The 19,449-nt window shown below is 50.6% G+C and overlaps 1 protein-coding gene and 1 long non-coding RNA gene across 6 annotated transcripts in view; both read right to left on the bottom strand.

The window, feature by feature from the left end:
* The window catches only part of LOC106026678 (uncharacterized), a 34,661-nt gene extending 33,994 nt beyond the window's left edge, over window positions 1–667 (bottom strand). The window contains exon 1 of the long non-coding RNA XR_001200260.3: window positions 281–667. This is a non-coding gene — a long non-coding RNA (uncharacterized LOC106026678). The remainder of the gene's footprint in view (window positions 1–280) is intronic.
* A 2,283-nt stretch (window positions 668–2,950) lies between these two features.
* Izumo2 (IZUMO family member 2) lies at window positions 2,951–10,256 on the bottom strand. Of its 5 annotated transcripts, XM_063253171.1 has the most exons (7): window positions 10,025–10,256; window positions 9,761–9,835; window positions 7,907–7,993; window positions 7,648–7,668; window positions 6,394–6,474; window positions 4,374–4,494; window positions 2,951–3,062 (listed from the first exon to the last, which is right to left on the bottom strand). In XM_063253171.1, the coding sequence occupies exons 1-7, from the start codon at window positions 10,254–10,256 to the stop codon at window positions 3,020–3,022; spliced, it is 660 nt and encodes a 219-aa protein (XP_063109241.1). In that variant the 3' UTR covers window positions 2,951–3,019. The 5 variants fall into 5 exon arrangements, 1 of the variants encoding a protein (XP_063109241.1); XR_010048682.1 differs by lacking the exons at window positions 6,394–6,474; window positions 7,648–7,668; window positions 7,907–7,993; window positions 9,761–9,835; window positions 10,025–10,256 and adding an exon at window positions 4,596–5,249; XR_010048684.1 differs by lacking the exons at window positions 2,951–3,062; window positions 6,394–6,474; window positions 7,648–7,668; ... (1 more) ...; window positions 9,761–9,835; window positions 10,025–10,256 and adding exons at window positions 3,683–3,737; window positions 4,596–5,249.
* Window positions 10,257–19,449: the final 9,193 nt, after the last annotated feature.

Here is a 19,449-nt window from a genome sequence, read left to right on the forward strand (position 1 = left end):
GGAAGTTTCGACCTCCTCCCTGGGTTCCCACAGGAACACCCCAGGGGCCGGCGCTGATAAGGTAATAACTGCAGTGTTGTAATTCTTTAATAAGTGTCTGTCGCCCCGAACCAGCCTGCGCTCATCGGGAGCTCTCATCACACTATAATTTATACACAACATAATTGTCCGTTTCCGATGTATTTCGCCCAAGCCATTCCCACGAAGCCAAGGACCAATCGTATGAAGATACTAAAGACAAATAAAAACACCACTGAGCAGTTACCGAAACAAAATGTACCATTTGCTCTCTTCTTTGCGAGATGAGAACTGGCTTCAGACTGAGCAGCGCTAAGCATCTCCGTTGAGTCCACAGTGGCCACGCCCCCGTTTGACGTCACGATGGCGCCAAACGCACCCAAAGGACCGTCGCCGTGGCAACCAGCGGCAATCATCCTTGGCGAGGGCTCGGGTCTGGGCCGCTGGAGACTACAGGTAGAAGGAAAGAGGAAGCAGTACAGGGTCAGAGATGAGGAAGTCTATACTTTGGCGCCTTACGTCTTTTATGATATTACAGAAAGGAAGGGACTGCAAAGGGAGAATGTGCGCATTCTGCCATGGCCGCGTGGGGAAGCGCGCCTGCGCAGGCCAACTCCAGAAACTACTATTCCCAGAGTTCTCTGGGCCGGAGCCAGCCTGCTCTTCTAAAACCGCCCCGAACTCCAGGCACACGCGACGGCGCATGTACAAAAACTGGTATCTTGGCAACAGGTAAGACACGTCTAGGTTTTAGCCAATCGCAAGCCGTGTCTACATAACACTTGACAGTCTCTAGGGAGACGCTGGCGTCTGGGGCCCAGAATTGTGCAAAATATAGGGAATTAGGGAATCCATCAATACTTAAAACTTTGTGAATCTCTCGCAAATATAAAATCTGTGACCACACGCAGTCCCAAGAGTTTCCCCACCATCTCAGAGATAGCAAGGCGTGCTTTGAAGTACGATAGCAGCCAACATTAGTTATGGAGAAATTTCACATACAAACAAGTCTGAATGTCTGTGTTCTCTTGAAAAATGCGAAGATCTGAAAACGCTAAGGCTCTCGTGACGACCACGGTACGATGACACTGAGAATTTTTTTTTCAATTCCTATCATTATGAATGAAAACTTAAAAGTTGTTCACTTTACCTACCTGGACCCATAAGGTATTTATGGTCTTAATTCCAGCCACTGGTAAATTCTTTTCCCCTGGCGTGTAAACCCTCTATGTATAAATCGTTTTTGTAGCCCTTCTCCCATTTACTGAGTGTCTTAAGCCGGCACTGTGCTAGGCACTAAGTCTTCTAAATTCTGCTTTTCCTTCTCCCTGTTCATCTCCTCACGCATTCCTCCTCATCGGAATCCTCAATTCTACAGGGATAGCTCTGCTGGCAAGTTGAAAAATAGAGGGATCCCATGATATCCAAATCTATGTGGTCCCTATTTTGGTTTATTGAGTAGCAAAATTTCTATTTACTTGAAAATATATTAAAATTGAAGCCAGGCATGTGGTTCAAGCCTGTAATCCCAGCACTAGGGAGGCTGAGGTGGGAGGATCCTTGCGAGTTCGAGACTAGCCTGGTTTACAAAGTGAGCTCAAGGCCAGCCTGAACTGCGTAGCAAGAACCCGTCTCAAAACACACACACACACACACACACACACACACACACACACACACACACAAAAAAAAAAAAAAGAAAGAAAAGAAAGAAAGAAAGAAAGAAAATATATCAAAACCTATTTAAGTACACACGAAAATTAAGTGTTAGAGAAAGGAAACACATACACACACACAGGTACACACAGGTCACAACTCCTCTTCTGTTTAATCATCCTTGTGGGCCCACTGCATTCCTTCTTTTTCTTTTAGGCCATTTCTGCCCACAACAGGAGTGACTGCCCCTTCAAACCTTTATGAAAGGTCATCCTGCTTTTTTTTTTTTTTTTTGGTACCGGGCTTGAACTCATGACTGTGTGCTTGCAAGGCAGGCACTTACACTGCTGAGCTAAATCCCCAGCCATCCTGCTCTTTTGAAGATCTAAATGATTTTTTTTGTAATTTTCATTTTAAAAAGAATAAAACCAAGTAAAATAAAAGTGTGATTACAGGACTTCAAAACAAGATAATAGGAAATCAACAATAGCTACCATAATGCCTCGTCTTCAAAATAGCTGCCCATAACTTCAGATATAGTAAAAATCAAACAGAAAGAACAGAACTAATAAAAACACAACAACGAATGCAATAAAGGACTTCAAAATAAGGTAAGAGTAAATCCAAAATGGCTACTATAATGTATCTTATTATCTTTGAAATAGCTGCCCATACTATCATGTGTAATAAAATCAAATGACAAAACAGAATAAAACCCAACCAAACAAAACAAGTGATACAGGACTTCAAAACAAGATAATAGGGAATTAACAATGGCTGCCACCTTCAGAAGGAGCTACACTGTGTTGTTATCCTCTGAACAGATGATCAGACTATTGGCTTTAGACCTGCAAAGTCAGTGAAACACTAAAAACTACAAGCATTACATTGTATTTTACCTCAATAGCTATCATCACAGCCTGTGTTTTTCAGGATCAGCCAGTTGCTTTTGGTGGGGGTGGGAGGTGGGGTTGGCTCTTCTTGTCTCCCAACCCACATGCCGGAAGGGGCTGGCATCTGGTTCTCCCCACATGGCACCGACTCACAGAGAGGCCTTGGCTTCTTGTTGGCTTCTTGTTTTCCTCCCCCACAACCTGCAAGTAGCAACGACTCCCAGGAAAAGACTCAAAGATCTGAATGATTTCAATCTTAAATTAGGAAAATTGGTGTCTGCAGATGAATGCGAGCTGGTCTGAACCACTGAGGAGCATCTGGTTGTTAGAAAAACAACTAGACATCAGTTGAAGGGATGGACCCCAGGAAACCAACAGAGACATTGAAAAATTTATCACAGATTTTATTAAACTTCTTTTCTTTTTCCCTTACAAACTTCAAAAGCACAACCCTAGTGCAGCAGAAGTTTTCGGTTTTTTCTGTATGTAAAAGCCCTGGACAGAGAAGAAAACAAACAAACAAAGAAAAAAACAAATCAACCTGGAGTTTTGAAAGGAAATTTGAGGCGAATGACCTGCCCTCAAAGTTCCCTCCAGCATTGGCCTGATTTGGCTTTGCCAGTGACATCATGGGTTTCTGGGCAGATTCCTGGGGTTCTCACGCAATCTATAGGTACATGAGGGAGGAAAAGGAAAGTTGGGAATTGGAGTGAGTATACACTGTGGGAACAGAGGAACATAGATTCAAAGATAAAAGGAAGTGGGAAATAGAAGCAAGCTCAGCAGGGTAAACCGTGTGCCTTCCAATTGATACATTCCTGTCCCAACTTCCAGTACCTGTGAGTGTGAGCATGTGGAAATAAGGTCTTTGCGGATGCAATTAAAATAAGGTGAGACACAATCATCTTGGACATAGGCTGAACCACACATCTAAAGTCTGCTTTCCGAGAGCAAAGAGAGGGAGCTGGGGACACACACAGAGGGGAGGGCAGAGGCAGAGACTGCAGAAGTCAGAGCCGAAGGGTGCCAAGGAGGCCAGCAGTCCCAGAAAGAACCACCTCTGCCAGCGGCCTGACTTTGGACTTCTGGCCTCCAGAATCCAAAGAATAAATGTCTGTTGCTTTTAGCCCCTCAGACATGGCCACTGGTTGCAGCAGTCCTAGGAAACAGCTATGCAGGAACAAAGAAATAGGGAGAGAGTCAGAGATGGAAGAAACAATGAAAAAGCCCCTGCTAGGAGCTGACACCCCTCAAGGGCTCACCTTGTGCCAGGCCCTAAGGGTCACCACTGATTGAGTGCTCCCGTCAGTCAGAGAGAAGGTGTGGGGTGATCTCCTCTCTGAAGGCCCACAAACCGGTGTCTTAGGGAAAGGAGGCTGATGTGAGAGGAGGAGGAGGAAGAGGAGGCAGGGAGACTGAGAGAAACAGAGGGCAGGAAAGGGGCTGAGGGTCACAAGCCGCCCGAGAGAAGGGAGAGAGAAGAGCCAAGAATCTAGAAACGTGAGAACCAACTGCAGTGACAGTTTTTATGCCAGCACACTTACAAACCTTAACTTGTAGTATTTTCATAGAAGCAGGGAAGATTGCTGAGGATTTTGGGAAATGACTGGGGTGAGAGGAAGAAGAGAGGAAAAAGAAAGTGATAGATGAGAAAGACAGGGGACTGAGGGAGGCGGGGAGGGAGGGAGGGAGGAACACACAGAGGACTGGGGTGTGGGGGGGACGCAGTGACCCATCTGGGAGGTGCCAGTTTTCAGGGACGCCAGGGGGCACTGGGGGACTCAGGAAGGGGCAGGAATGACTCACGAGATCACCATGACGAAGAAGAAAAACAGAGCCAGTAACACGACAAAGCAGATGCCCACTAGGGGCTGGGTCTTCAGGTAACCGCCAGTCATCCGGAACTCCACGCGGGGCTGCCTGTTCACTGCGGGAGGAGGGGGACAGCCCGGCTCAAGTCACCACCCGTCCTTAGCCTCGCTCCAACCCGTCCACCCTGAAGGGGACCATGGGAGCTGCATCCTGCACCTTCCGCTCTCCTCTGTCCCCAGTACTGTCCTTATATCAGCAAAGCGTCCCGGCCACGAGCGGAATCCAGCCCACCTCTGTGGCGAGCCCCTTGGTCCAGCCCTGGCCTCCGCTCTTCTCAGAGTAATCCCAGCAGTGTCCCTGCACCTCCTCACACTCCAGAGGGCGCCAGCGACACACAGAAGCGCAGGTCTCCTCCGAGCTAGGCGCCAGGCTGCTGCAAGGCTCGGGTCTCCAGGCCCACCCGGCTCTCAAGGGTCGGCCTGTGCCCTGTGCCCTGTGCCCTGTGCCCTGTGCCCTGGCCCACGCTGTAGCTGCGCCATCCCCGCTCTCCTTCACCCCTTCGCTCTCCGTGCATTCACCCTCCCCTGGCCACGCGGCTCCTCCTTTTTGCCTTCTCATATTAAATCTTTGCAAAGCTGTCCCTTTTGTCATTCACTGCTCCTGTCTGTGGCTCATTTCCTGCAGATCACACACGTCCTCTCTTCAGAGAGGATGCTCTCAACTGCTGCCTGACGTTTTCTATGAAGTCACTTGGTCCCGTTTTCCTAGGGTATCTTTTGCTCTCTGGAATTAGTCGATTTAGTTGTCCACATCTGGCCTATTACTATCAAATCCAGTGGTCCTCAGTCACAGGCACTCCCCCGCCCTGAGACACTCAGAAATGCACAGAGCATTTCTGATGACCACGTCAGTCCTGGGACCTGACGGGTCAAGGCCAGGCACGGAACTAGCCATCCTGCAATCCACAGAGCAGCCTTACATCATGGAGCCACCGCTGAGGGGAGGCATCCAGTCTAACCCTCGCCCCATGAAAAGGTGGCTGCATCAGACACCTGTCTCCCATTCTGCTGAGCCCACCACCCTGGTTAGGGCACTACTGGATGCTGAAAACATTTACTAAACTCCATCCAGAAGAGACAGATCAGTCTGAACACAGGACATTCTCTAGGACATACTGCTGCTTTCCAGCTAGCCAGAGTCGTGGAAGGGGAAAACGGAGGGAGAAACTTAGATTTCAAACTAAACTGAAAGCTGGGTGTGCGTGACGTCTGCGATCTTGTTTAAAATACTACGGCAAAGCCAGGCGCAGTGGCACACACCTGTAATCCCAGCACTCGGGAGGCTAAAGCAGGAGAATCATTGTGAGTTCAGGACCAGCTTGGGTTACAAAGTGAGCTCAAGGCCAGCCTGAACTGCATAGTGAGACCCTGTCTCAAAAAGACAGAAAAAGTACTATGGCAAAGAATAAAATAGTTTAGGCCAAGATGGAAGACAGTGAACACAGTTTGGTGGAAAGAGCCTCTTACAGATTGTGATAGGAGAAGCCCCCCGGACAGATGACTGAGTGCTGATGAGACGAGGGAGGGGGCAGGTGTGACAGAGAGAAGGGACAGCACGTGCAGCAGTCCAGTGTGACTACTGTGTTAGTCCGGATGGATAAACATGGATTCACGGTGCTGCTCTCTCTGTCAGAAGGACACATCACGTGTGCCTGAGCATTCCCTGAATGAATGAATCAATCAGTGAATTTAGCGTATCTTTCTGGGCTTCCTAGGAATGGCAATGCCTAGGATTAAACTCTTTCCCAGCACTTGCCATTCTGGTGTGAGGAGCGTCCTTAAGTTCTAGCAGGTCCCTCCCACTTAACGGAAATGACGGTGAATTTCAGAATGTGGAAGCTACTTTCGGGCCACACCATAAGCAAATGGCAAGGGCAGAATTCCAGGCTACTCCAAAGCCATGTCTCCACCCCTCGGACACCTGTCCCATGGCTTCCCCTTCCCCTGAAGCTTACCGAAGCAGTACTTTTCTTTGATACATTTGGGACTGACTTTCTGGCAATTCGAGCAGTCTAAGACTACTTCTTTGAGCAAGTCTAGACAAGAGGAGAGGGAGAAGCAGGATGAGGGCTGATCCAGAGAACTGGCAAGGGGTGGGTCAGAGAGGGGCAAGAGGAGATGGGGTCCCCCTTGGTTCTTCTACAGTATGGAGGACCCAAAGTGTGGCAGAGTAAGTTGGACACAATGCACTGACCATTCCCATGAAAAATAATTTTTGTCAGCCGGGTGTGGTGGCTCACACCTGTAATCCCAGCACTTGAGAGGCTGAGGCAGGAGGATCATTGCGAGTTCCAGACCAGCCTGCGCTACAAAGTGAACTCAAGGCCAGCCTGAACTGCATAGTGAGACCCTGTCTCAAAAAGACAAAAAGAAAAATCATTTTTGTATAATTACTGAAGCATTAAATTGAGTACTCTAAATAGTACTCGGACCCAATGTTCCACTTGTAGGCACTTAATTAAACATTTATTAATGTTGAGTGTGCACTTTTCCTACTTTTGAGCCCCCAGGGAAAGAGACTGGCATGATGCTTATCTGGCTCTACTTCCTGTGCACACAGGAAGACAACGTTTCCCAGGCTCCCTTGCAACAAACTGAAACCATGTGACTAGTTCTAGCCAATGGAAAGTAACCATAGTGGGTGCCTCACCTTCAAGTTTGGCCCTATAACTTCCAGTGTGAATCCCTGTTCTTTTTTTTTTTTTTTTGTCTTTTTGAGACAGGGTCTCCCTATGCAGTTCAGGCTGGCCTTGAGTTCACTTTGTAGCCCAGGCTGGTGTCAAACAGCGATCCTCCTGCCTCAGCCTCCCGAGTGCTGGGATTACAGGCGTGAGCCACCATGTCTGGCTCATGTCCCTATTCTTTATCTCCTTTTGAAGCAAGCTTTGAAGGTATGGTAAGGGGTGGGAGGGTGACCCAGAGTTGCTATTTGGAAGAGTCATTGAATTCTTTTAAGTGGAAAGATACTGACATTATTGTGCTAAAGCACCCAGATGGGGGAAATATATTTGGCAATACATCACCCTATCCTTTCCTGAGTATCCAAATGCATAAAGTGTTTTCATAAAGGTGAACTCAGTACCATGGCTTTGGGGTAAGGGAACTGCCTCATGGAATGTGCGAGGCAGTAGGGCCTGATTTTGAGGAGAACAGGGTAACACAGTACACGAGGGCAGACAAGTTGGGGAGACAACAAATGTAGGACTCACGACACGTTTTGGGATTGCAGGCTGCAAGAAAAAAGAGCAGAGGTGAGCGAAGTCGGACAACAATTTGAGAATTTAATTGGGAAGGAATGGGGAGAGGGGAGAGTGATTTCCAGGAAGAAGAGCTAGGAACATGGGGGAAAGATGAGGGCGGGGTCACAGGGCGAGGGGGCAAGGGAGGAATCTGGGAGGGGAAATGGCAGAAAGGCGTCAGTGGGGAAGGGGAGCGGGGGCCTGTGCCCCTTGGAGATTTGTGCCGTACCTTTTAATTCATAGGCTCTTAAAACTTCCTTGAATTCCTTTATCACCTCCTCCCTAAAGTTCACCAGTTCTTCCAGCAGAGGCCCCTCTGAAGAGAGAAAGAGCTCCTTGTTGGAGGGAGGTCCCCAGCAAGCGAGGGGTAACAGAAGTTCTTCTAGCTTTCCCAGGAAGAATCCAGATCAGCCATGACTCACTATCTCATGGGCAGACACAGCTGAGGTCCTTCATTTGAAATCCAAAGCTTTCTCATGGCATTTCAGATTTCAGATTGGGGATGCTCAAATGGTTGTCTGTGGCAATCATCCAAATCCAAATCATTCTGAAATTGGAAGCACTTCTGGTCCCTCAGCCTACATGGGGCCCGGTAGGTCCCACAGATGCCTTGTGACCCACTGAAGCCCCGGACTAAGCACCCACCTTGGCCTCGGTTCCCTCATCTTCTGAGTAGACTTGATTTCTGCTTGATTCTTCATTTCTGTGTCTCTGCTTATTCCTTCATGATGCCAGCCCAGCTTCCAGGCTTTATGTACCACCTTAGGCCAGCACTGCCCAGTATGGTAGCCTCTAGGCCCAAGAGGTCTTCGGGTGCTTGGGCTGGGCTAGTCTGAGGGGGCATGTGTTCCAGGGATAACATGGACCCTGCATGTTGGGGTTGGATGTGGTGGTGTGTGTCTATAATGTCAGCACTCTGGAGGCTGAGGCAGGAGGATTGCCAAGAGTTGGAAGCCAGCCTGGGCTACATAGTGGGTTCAAGGCCAGCCCGAGCTACATAATGAGACCCTGTCTCTAAAAGAAAAAATGTACACAGATTTCAAAGACAGTACCAAAACAGTATAAGTATTATGATATCGATTGCATTTTGAAAAATTAATATTTCATTTAGTTATCTTGAGACAGGGTCTAGCTATGTAATTCAGAGCTCGCAATGATCCTCCTGCCTCAGCCTGCCAAGTAAGTACTGACAGCACAGACATGTGTCACCATGCCGGCTTCTCAGGCTTTTCTTCTGCAGTTTCCTCCCCTCTCTCAGAACTGAAGTGAGAAAGACCTTGCTTCTGAGGAGATTTTGCCTTCAAAGAGGTCTGTGCTGTGCTGCTCTGTCCAGACACTAAGACTTTGTCAGGAGACGTGTAAGACTCGTTCCGTTCCCTCTCATCTCCAGGCTCTCTGGGGCAGCACCTGTTCATTTCCCCAGCCAGGCCCGGTGGCCCAGCTGTAATCCCTGTGGACTGCAAGACTGACTCCAGTCTGAGCCACCTGATGATCTGACAGTTTCCTTCACACTGTGAGCATGGCTAGCGGGAAGAGGTCCTGCTTCCTCCAACTCAGCGTCTGACAGGCCTTTCTCACCAAGCGTAATCACTACTGCATTTTGATTGATTAGTTCGTTGTTGTTGTTTGTTGGGGAGTTTTCTTTGGGTTTTTGAGACAGGGCCGCTCTGTAGTGCTGGCTGGTCTTGTCTTGAACTCACTATGTAGCCTAAGGTGGCCTTGAACTCGCGGTGACCCTCCTGCCTCAGCCTTCTGAGCATTGGGATCACAGGTGTGTGCCACCACGCCTGCTCTAGCTTCTGATTTGAATGCAGACTTGCGACTCTTCCTTTCATCTGAACACTCAACGGACACAGGTTATCACTGGCCTCGTTTCCGTCTCAGCTCCGCCCTCCCCGCTGTGTGACTCTGGCCAGGTCACCGCACCTCTCTGAGCCTCCGCCTTCCCCCTCTGTGAAGGCACATCGCTGCCGTGCCCACCTCTGTAAGCCAGGGTGGATTTTCTAAGTAAGGTGCCAGCCTCCGGGTAGCGGCCAGGCGCGGGTTCTGTGCAGGGTTCCCGGAGAGCAGCCGCTTTCCCTACCTGTCAGATCGCTGTCCCGCAAGAGCTGCGTTTGGTTGTGGAGAAAGGACGCCACGTCTTCCAGCTGCTCCACCTCTGGGGCGAGAGAGCAGGACATGCGGCGGCCACTCCCCCAGCAGGTGACCCCATAGTGCCCCTCCCCTCCCCCTCCTCCCCTCCTCCTCTTCCCCTCCCCTTCCCATCGCGCGCCCCTCCTCCAGGCCCCCTGCCTGCCCCCGGGGCGGGACGTGGACCCCACGACGCCCGGCTCCCAGCCCCGCGCACCCGCCATGCCCACGAAGGCGCCCAGCGCGTAGTCGCGGAAGAACGGCCCCTGCATGCCCAGCAGCAGGTCCTGCGCGCGCGCCTGCAGCTGCGGGGAGTGGAAGTGCGAGGGCACCAGCACGGCGCGCAGCTCGGCCAGGGCCGCGAGCACCAAGTGGTCGCACTGCAGACAGCCCCAGCCCCCGGGGCCGCTCAGGCCCCAGAGCAGCAGGGCCGCCAAGGTCAGGGCCATGGCCGGGCCTTTGTGACGTCAGGGACGGGCGCTATGGTGTCACCTGCCGTACGTGGTTTGGGGAGCCAGGGGACACACTTCCGCCCTGCCCTCTGGGAATTGACTAATTCTTCGCAAATTCATTTCCTCAATACGTTATTTTTTTAAAAAATTTTTTTGTCTTTTTTTCATTTTTATCGGTACCGGAGATCAAACTCACAGCTGCCTGTTTGCAAGGCAGGTACTTATGCCACTGAGCTAAATCCCCAGCCCCTTTTCCAATACCTCCTTAAACACCTCCTAGGGGTCAGGCGCTGTCGGAGGGCCTCCCAGCCCAGCACAGCTGAGAAAAACGGTGTCTGTTCTCGAGCGCTGAAATTCATCAGTTTCTCTAGTGTTTATTGAACCCGTACCACGTCCCAGGCTTTGTTGTGGGTACCAGACACAGAGCTGAGGGGAACAGCCAGGGTCCAGGTCTGCATGGAGGACACGGTCACCTGATCCCAAGCGCCTGCCAAAATGTGGGGTGCAAGGATCAGTCTAGCAGGGATGGGAGGGGACAGGAAATGGTGAACCCAACAACATGAAAAAATGAAATCACAACCGACCTCGCCAGCTGCAGAGGGGCTGGGGGGATTGTTTTGCTTTGGTCTGTGGTGCTGGGGATTGGACCCAGAATCTCAAGTGTGATAGGCCAATGCTCTTCTGCTGAGCTGCACCCCAAGCTCTGCCTTCTCAGTTTTTGTCTTTTTCTAGGTACTGAGGATTGAATCTAGAGCCTTCACACTGAGCTCCATCTCTCGCCCTTTTAAAATGTTTTATTTTGAGACAGTGTCTTGCTAAATTGCCCAGGCGGGATTTGAACACACGATCCTCTTGCCTCAGCCTCCTGAGTTGTGGGGCTGACCCGAGCGTGTGCGCCAGTATACCCACAGTCCCACTGTATTGTATTCGGATCTCGCTGGTCTGGCCCACAGAGGAGTCCTAGAGCATTGTTGGAGTTGACTTACATGCCTGACTCCGTTGGCTGGGAATTAGTGGTGGACAGCGTCCCTCGGGGTGCTACGGGGCAAATGCATCAGAAGGGGGCGCTCACACCCGAGAAAAATTCTCTCCCTGGTCCTGCGACAGTGGCCTTGGCCTCGGCTGCTTACACCCGCTTTTCCCAGGGTCACTCGGGGCAATCATCTGGCTGCTGTATCGTCACTGTTATTAACACACAGTATGAGTGGGGGCCATAATTTGAGAGAAGAGCCTGAGATGCTGACTTCACAGCCTTTTCCTGTTCCTGCTCTGACCCCTGTGGCCCTGAGTCTCTAAGAAGGACCGGGGCCTAGGGAACAGAACCCATGACCCTCAGCTTCAGCGCCCCGAACCCTCAGGCCCAAATTCAGGTCGGAAGACACAGTCATCGCGCGGAACCAATTTGGCTACTCTGAACTACACAGTGAGATCCTATCTCCAAAAAGTCAATTAGCCAGGCATGGTGGTTCAGGCCTGTAATCCCAGCACTTGGGAGGCTGAGGCAGGTGGATCACAAAGTGAGCTTAAGCCCAGCCTGAACAGCATAGAGAGACCCTATCTCAAACAAACAAACAAAAATCAATCAATACTTAAATCAATGAAAAAAAAATTTAAAAATAAATAAACACTGGCAATTTGTAAGTTTTGTGAACTGAAAATTCTGGTTCACCTAATTACTGTACCAGGGTAATTTTTAAGATTATTGAAAATGGGAGGTAGAAAGGAACCCCTTGGAGTTGTGGGGCAAGAAAGAAAGAAAACAGGCTATTTGGCTGTGGACCTGGAGTCCAGCAGGTTGAGAGGATGGGAAAGACGCATGCATCGGTCAGCACAAGCTGGGCTTTGCTGCTGAAACAAGTAGCCCAAGTAGCAAACAACATGAAGTGACACTTCCTTCCGTGGTCGGGGGGGGGGGCGTCTCCACTCTGGCAGAGGGCAACTGGAAACCTTGAAGTCGCCTGACACACAGCTGACAGCTTCTGCCCACAGCTGACAGCTGCTCGCTGACCCAGCTGGGCCACGAAGCCACACCCAGCTTCTCCGAGCGAGAGCTTCTCGTGCCCACACAGAGGCTGAGGGGACATATTTGTGAGTGGTTCTCACTGCCACCATGGTGCCCCCTGAGAGTTTGGGGAACGAAGGACTCAGATAACTTGTGTCATAAGGCTGGGGGGGGGGGCTCAGAGAATAACTAAGCCAGTCAGAGAAATCCCCCCTCGCCAGATGTGGAGCCGAACACCTGTCATCCCAGCATGCAGGAGGCGGAGGCCAGGGTCTGACTGTGAGATTCAGGCTGGCCTTGAACTCACTATGTAGGCGGGGCGGGGCTGGAACGCATGATGATCCTCCTGCCTCAGCCTCCTGAGTGAAGGGATGATAGGCCCACGCCATCACACCCAGACTGAGTTTCTGACTATAGAGAGTTGTGCTTGTTGCTGTGACATTTCTATTTCTGAAGGATTTCCAGGGCTCCAGAACCTTGTAAAACAATTCACAGGAATGTGTTTACTGCCTTGCGGGATGTGTTTACTGCTTTGTGACACTGAACCCACAGGCTACTTTTAAGTACTGAAATCCCCACTTGACTGAGGCCTAGAGAGGCAGAGTAGCTTGTACCAGGTGGCACAGGTCACAGATCGAGAGAGAGGTCTTGCTCTGCAAAGCCCTGCTGAACGGCACCCAGGGCAGCTTGGCATTGGTGTGATCGAGCAGAAAGGAATCTGGGGATGGCAGGAGGATTTGGCCGCGAGCCCAGCAGAGGACAGGGAATTAGAGGCAGGGACAGCACCAGGGGAGAAGGGTTCCTGCCACCCGCCCCAGGCTGGCCACACTGCAGGTGCAGAGCTAGTGAGGGTGGACAGCAACGGCCACCTGGGAATCCGCTCGGCAGGGCCCCAGAGAGCTGGCCGCTGGCCACGAGTCCTCGGAGCACAAGAAATGGGTGCCCAGGCACATGACCTGTGTGTGCACAGCTGTGACCCTGGCTGTGAGCACCAGCTGGAGACAGCCTAGGTGGCCCCAAGCACCACAGCCTGTCACTAAGACAGCTGGGTCCCCAGGTCAGGGGTGCACACAGCCACAGGTGACACACACCCACACCTACCTGCCCGGCCTCTGTCACGGCCTGTTTAGAGCCTGGAGAATGGGGCTGGGGCTTCCTGGGGTCCTACGGGTGCCGCCCCTGCCTGTGCCTGTGCTGGGCCAGGACTGCGGCTGTCCCTCTGTCTGGCCTGCATCCTGCTCTCTGTAGGTCTCTGCCCCTTTGTCCCAGTGCCTGTTCCCTGACTCATTTCCCAGCCCCCATCGATCTTTATTAGGAGCAACAGACTCTCCCAAAATGTGAACGTGGGCAAAGGTTTCTGTTTGGTGCCCCCAACAGTAAATACTTTGGCTATGCCCCTCGAGGAGTGTGTGTGTCCACGGCCCTGCAAAGTTCTTGTCCTGCACGCAGTCAGTCACATGTAAATTTAAGGTTGCAGATATGTTCCTGCCAAATTTTATCTTTTTAAAATACTGATTGGTTATGGTACTGAGATTTGAACCCAGGCCTTTGCACTGAGCAATAGCCTCAGCCCCTTCTATGTTTTACTTTGAGACAAGATTTCACCAAATCGCTAAGTTCCCCAGGCTGAGCTCCAACTCGTGATCCTCCTGCCTCAGCCTCCCACAGTCCTGGGCTTACCAACCTGCACCACTACATGTCTCCGAAAAGCTTTCTTTACTAAAACAGGCAGCTGCTCATGGCACACATTGTGCCAGCCTCTGCATTAGAACTGAAACAGAAGGCCGGGCGGGGTAGCTATGAGTGAGAGGCAGTCTGTCCTGTTTAAAAAAAAAAAAAAATTGAAGAGAAACAACTATTTATTTCTTATCGGTCTTGTATGCCTGAAAATATCACGGGAGTCTTTACGAGGGGCAGTTTATGTGCAGAAACAGGCTCTACAAAGGGACCCTAACCCTCACCCTGACCCTATGCAGCCTCTGAAGAAATGGAGGACCTTCTGCGCTCATAGTGCCCTGCCTGGAATTTCAGGGCACAGGGCTGATTAAGAAAGAAAAGCAAAAAAGCTAACCGTATCGTGCAGTGCATGGGAACTAATTACCATCTGTCCTCTGAGACAGGAGGCATGATCTCAACCTCGAAAGAAAAGAAAAGAAAAGAAAAGAAAAATCCACCTACAAAGTGCACAGTAAATGGCTGATGTAGAGAGGTCCGAGGCGTGGTTTTGAGCGGCAGGATCTGGCCTTTTCCTTTGTTTCTTTTCAGCCCTGAGGGTTGAATCCGAGACCCTGAGCTACGTCCCCATCCACTTTTATTTTTTATTTTCACACACAGGGGACCTCACTAAGTCATTGAGTTGCTGAGGCTGGGCTCGGCTTGTGATCCACCTGCCTCAGCCTCCCAGAATGCTGTGATTGCAGGCCTTCACCATGACGCCTGGCTGCATTTGGGGCTGTTAAAAGTGACAGTGAAGTGTGTCCCTTGGGAAGTCACTCTGAGGCGATGGTGCTGGGTTTTCCATGGTCAGAGGCCACTTCTGACACCCATACAGCTTTTTAGAGCTGATAGTCATTTCCTTCAGAATGGCTATAAGAAAAGCCACTCCCAATTCCAAGTGTTGACGTGGATGGGGACCAAGGGGACACCCACCGCAGCAGGGGCTGGGCCGGAAGGACAGCTGCTCTGATGTCTAAACAGAATTGTCTGCTGTCACCCCTGTCACCCCTGATGTCGCGCCTAGGATGGACCCTGGAGAGATGAAAGCTTATGTTCCCTAAAAGACATTGTCTGAGCCTTTTATGTTGTTTGTTTACTATTTAGTGCTTGTTTGCTATCCACAATGAAGACACTCACCTCGGGGAGTCAGGGAAGGTCCTGGTCCCATCCCAGCCCTCTTTATTTTTCTTCCTCACCCCTCCTTTTCCTCTATCTCTAGATCCCTTCCCATTTGCAAAAGATCTTACCTCCCTGCCACCTGTGATCTGTCTTTCATTTTGCTCTGTAAATTATTTGTACTCTGTGCTCCTCCATCTGAATATCCACCATGTGATATTCAAGCTTGTGGGTCTGATTTCTTTCACTAAGCATTACGGTCTCAAGGTACATTCCTTTGCCTACAGATGACTCAAGCCAATCCTTCTTTATGGCAGAGTAGTACTTCGAGGTGTGTAAAACCCACATTTCCCTTATCCATTTACCAGCTGATAGACGGATCAGCTGTTCCCAGATTCTGGCCATTACAAGCTGTGCTGCTATAAACATGGGTGTGCATGGATCACTGCAATATGATGTCTTTAACTTTTCAAGGCCATACCTAGAAGGGGAAAAGCCAGGTCAAATGGATTTGGTAAATTTCATTTCAATGAAATTTCAATGACAGAGTGAAGAGAAACTTTGCAGCAGCCTCATGCTTGGTAGTGGTAACTGGAAACAGCTCCTGTCCCTGGACAGGTGCATGGCCACATAGGCTGGGCGGCTCTGTGAGGCTGGACATTCAGTGATCCCACAGGATGAGCCCCTGAGACATGAGACACGGCGAGTGAGTCTCACGTATTTTGCAGAGTGAGAGCAGCCAGTCGCACAGCACCGGGCGCATCGTGCCTGTCCCTGGGGTTTTCAGTCCGGAGACAGATGCAGGCCTGTGTGTGGAGGGTGGGTGGGAGTGCTGCCAGGACCTTCCAAGGGGCCGCGCACATCCTGCATCTGGTCTGGGTGGTGGCCCCGGTGCTGTGCTCCCTTTGTGAAGAGCATTGCTCGGCACACTTCAGAGTGACAGACTTGATGGTGTGGGTTACACCACGATTTGAAAGTAGCCAAATCCATTGGAAAAAATGCAAGAACATTTTGCATATAACACAGAATGTTTACTGCCCGGCCTGAGTTTCTATTGATTATCCCAGGCACAGCTGCTGCATTGAGAGAAGATGTCATCCTACTGTGAGGGCCGCCACCAAGAGCTGACTCCCAGAGGGGCACGATGGCGCACACCTGTTATCCCAGCACTCTGGGAGGCTGAGGCAGGAGGGTCACAAGTTCTGGGCAGTTTAACAACTCAGCAACTCCATATCAAAGTAAAAAGGGCTACGGATGTAGCTCAATCTGAAGACCCAAGAGTCAGTGCCCTGTTTAGGGGATGGTGGGAGCTGACAACCAGCCAGAGAAACTCCTGCCCTTGCCAGCCAAGCCTGCTGTGTGGTACGGTGGTCGACCACTTAAGTCCCGAAATCGGGCTGGGTTACAGCTGTCACTTCCTTGAAAACTGTAGCAGTGTGCAAACCCTGGCTGCTTCACGATCTGGGCCAGTGATTCTCACACTTTAATGTACACACAAATCCCCTGGGGACGTGGCTCAGAGGCGGCATGATTTCAAGGTCAGGTTGGGGCCTGAGACTGCATATTTCTGCCAAGCTTCTTAAGTGGCTGATGCACTGGGCATAAGGCCCTGGGGCAGTTTCTCAGCCTCAGCCCTGGTGCCACTCAGGGCCAGCTGAGTCTTCCTTTGGGGTGCTGTCCTGTGTACTGTGGGACATTGAGCAGCATTGCTGGGTACTGCCCCTTAGGTGCCAGTAGAGCTTCCCACCGTCTCGACAACACTCAATGGTCAACCTTCAGGCCTTGCCAAGTGCTCCCCAAGGGACGCAACAGTGAGAATCACTGATCTGATCACAATCAAGCCTACAGCAGTCAGAATGAGGTGGGTCATGTGGAGTAACAAACATACCCAAGTCCCAGGGACATCAAACACAAAGAAAGACTTCTTTCTCATGCCAATGCCCGTAGCCAGCTGAGGGCCCTGCCACAGCACCTCAGTCACAGTCTTGCCTGTGAAACCCAGGTGGATGAAACATCTCATGAGTCTTGCTACAAATTACTGAGCAGAGGAAAGGAAGTAATTGCTTGCTTCCTCCCAGTAACTGCACAGATTTCCACTCGTATTTCATTGGCCCGCTCAAGTCACGTGACAGGAAGTGCAACTATTATGTATGCAGAAGAGGAAAACTAAATATTTGTGAATAGCTTAGCACAATTTGTCAACAGACCCTGGAATTCATGTTTCGTTATAAATTATGTATTTCTCCTTTATTTCACACTTGATTTAAAACATTGTGCATGCAGACAGGCTGCATTCCCTTAAATTTCATTCAGTAGCGGAAAAGGGAATGAGGAAACATTTGTTATAAACAGTGGACATTGTTGGACCCAACAATACGGCGTGTGTTTGCCAAGCCCTGTGTACCGAAGCAAGGATCCGCCAGCTGCATCTGAGCACAAATCTGTTTGCATCCTGTGGTTTATGGTACACGGACAAGAGCGCTTTCTATACCCCCACCCCACAGAGTCTCACAGTGTAGTTCAAACTGGCCTTGAATTCACTGTGCAGCCTAGGCTGGCTGCAAACTTGCAGTGATCCCCCTGTCTCAGCTTCCTGAGTGATGGGATTGCACGTGTGCACCACCATGGCTGGCTAGAGTAAGGTTTCTACTTCCAAAGGGTTGTAAAAAAGAAAAATAATACTATGTGAGCGAGTTTATGTAACCTCCTAGTCTGAAATATTTACTACCTGATACTTTACAGAAAGTGTTTGGCACCCCTATCTACAATGTTTGTGGTCCATGATAAAATACCCCACACTGAAAATACCTATTGTGGAAGGACAAATGATGGTATCATATTTGCAGAATGGAATGCCATCCGGCAGGGCCAAACCCATCTTTTTCTGCTCAGTGCCAGGTGGGAAATATTTTTGTCTTTGTGAGCCATGTGGTGCCTGCTGCCAGCCCATAGACCCATCCACAGCAGTGAGTAGATTGGCGCCCCTCGTTCCAATAAAACTTTATTTGCACAAGGAGCCAGCAGTTAGGTCTGGCCCCAGGCTGGGGTTCCCTGGCCCTGCTGTTACACAGGGAGAATAAACCACCGGGGTAGAACCTGTCCCAAGCGAAGGAAGCCAGGCCAGGAAGAGCTAATGTAGGTGTCGGGGGTCAGGATGGCAGTAACCCTTGAGAGAGGAGATATTCTGCCTTTTGGGTTGGGTTCTGGCCTCCCCGGGGCTCAGGGTGTGGGAATCAGTGACCTGCACATTGTGACCCAAGCTCCTTTTTTTTTTGTGCACATTAGATTCTAAATCAAGGCCGCAGGGTGTGGGCTGTGACCCTCTGAGCACTTGGCAGAGGCCCCAGACTCCCCGGAGCTGGGCTCGAGTGGCTTCCCGGCCTCAGCTGCCTGGGCTTCTCAGGGCTGCTGATTTAGTGAATTAGACACAGCGGAAGCCTTCTCAGACATTCCTGGGTTCTCAGGAAAGCTACGCCTGCTTAATCTCACCACTTTCCAACCAGGAAGTGAAGAGGGAAAAATAAACAATTTAAATACCTCGGCCCCACCAGGGGAAGCTGGCAATGCAAACCAGGCTTGTCACTACTAGGCAGGCATTGTAAGGAGCCGCCCTGGGCTGTGACTCATGTGTCCCCTGCGCCCTGGTGTCCTCCCAGGCCACCCCATGGAGGGGAGCAGCCCTTCACCCCACCATTTCCTGGCCCTCCCTCTCCTTCAGGTTTCACCTGCTGGTGTGTGAGTGGGTGAGCTGTGTGTCCTCCAAAAAAGCGTGGGCACCTCAGCCTTTAGCTGGGGGTGTAGCACAGTGGGAAGCCTTAGGCTGAATTAAAAACAATTGCTGTTGGGGGATAGTAGTCAGGGCAGCCCTGAGTGTCTCCCATCCAGCTCAGGAGAGTTTTGTGGTTATTGTTTCCTTTGTTTGCTTTTTGCAGAAAGGTTGTTTTTGAAGCAATTCACCGGCTAGACAGAAATCTTAAGCTGCAGCAATTTGATGGGTTAGGTAAGGAAGCTGCTCCGGGTTTCGGTGTTGAAAGTGATGTTGTTGACTTCAGCTGTTTTGTGCGAGTCTGTGGGACAGCTGTGGTTTAACCCTCAGCCGGTGTGAGGAAGAACACTCACATCGCACGTCTCTCTTTAGAAAGTAAAGCGTAGACGGTTTACTCTGATTTCTTCCCTGCTTTATTTGGGAACAGGGTCGAGGAAGATGTGGTTAGTTAAGATGAGGTCATACTAGAGCGGGGTGGGCCCTGAGTCTAGTACAACTGGAGCCTTTATTTAAAAGAGAACATTGGCAAGCATGGTGGCGCCCGCCTGTGATCCCAGCACTGGGGAGGCTGAGGCAGGAGGATCCTTGTG

Source organism: Cavia porcellus, unplaced genomic scaffold (assembly GCF_034190915.1).
Source record: "Cavia porcellus strain 051 isolate PalLab524CR breed Dunkin Hartley unplaced genomic scaffold, mCavPor4.1 scaffold_7, whole genome shotgun sequence".
NCBI classification, from domain to species: domain Eukaryota; kingdom Metazoa; phylum Chordata; class Mammalia; order Rodentia; family Caviidae; genus Cavia; species Cavia porcellus.

Coding starts and splice junctions, on each gene's coding strand:
- Izumo2 (XM_063253171.1), bottom strand. CDS start 10,256: ATGGCCCTGACCTTGGCGGCCCTGCTGCTCTGGGGCCTGAGCGGCCCC. Junction 9,836..10,024: donor CGCCTTCGTGGGCATGGCGG/GTGCGCGGGGCT, acceptor CTCTCGCCCCAG/AGGTGGAGCAGCTGGAAGAC. Junction 4,495..6,393: donor CAAAGAAAAGTACTGCTTCG/GTAAGCTTCAGG, acceptor CTCCTCCCGCAG/TGAACAGGCAGCCCCGCGTG.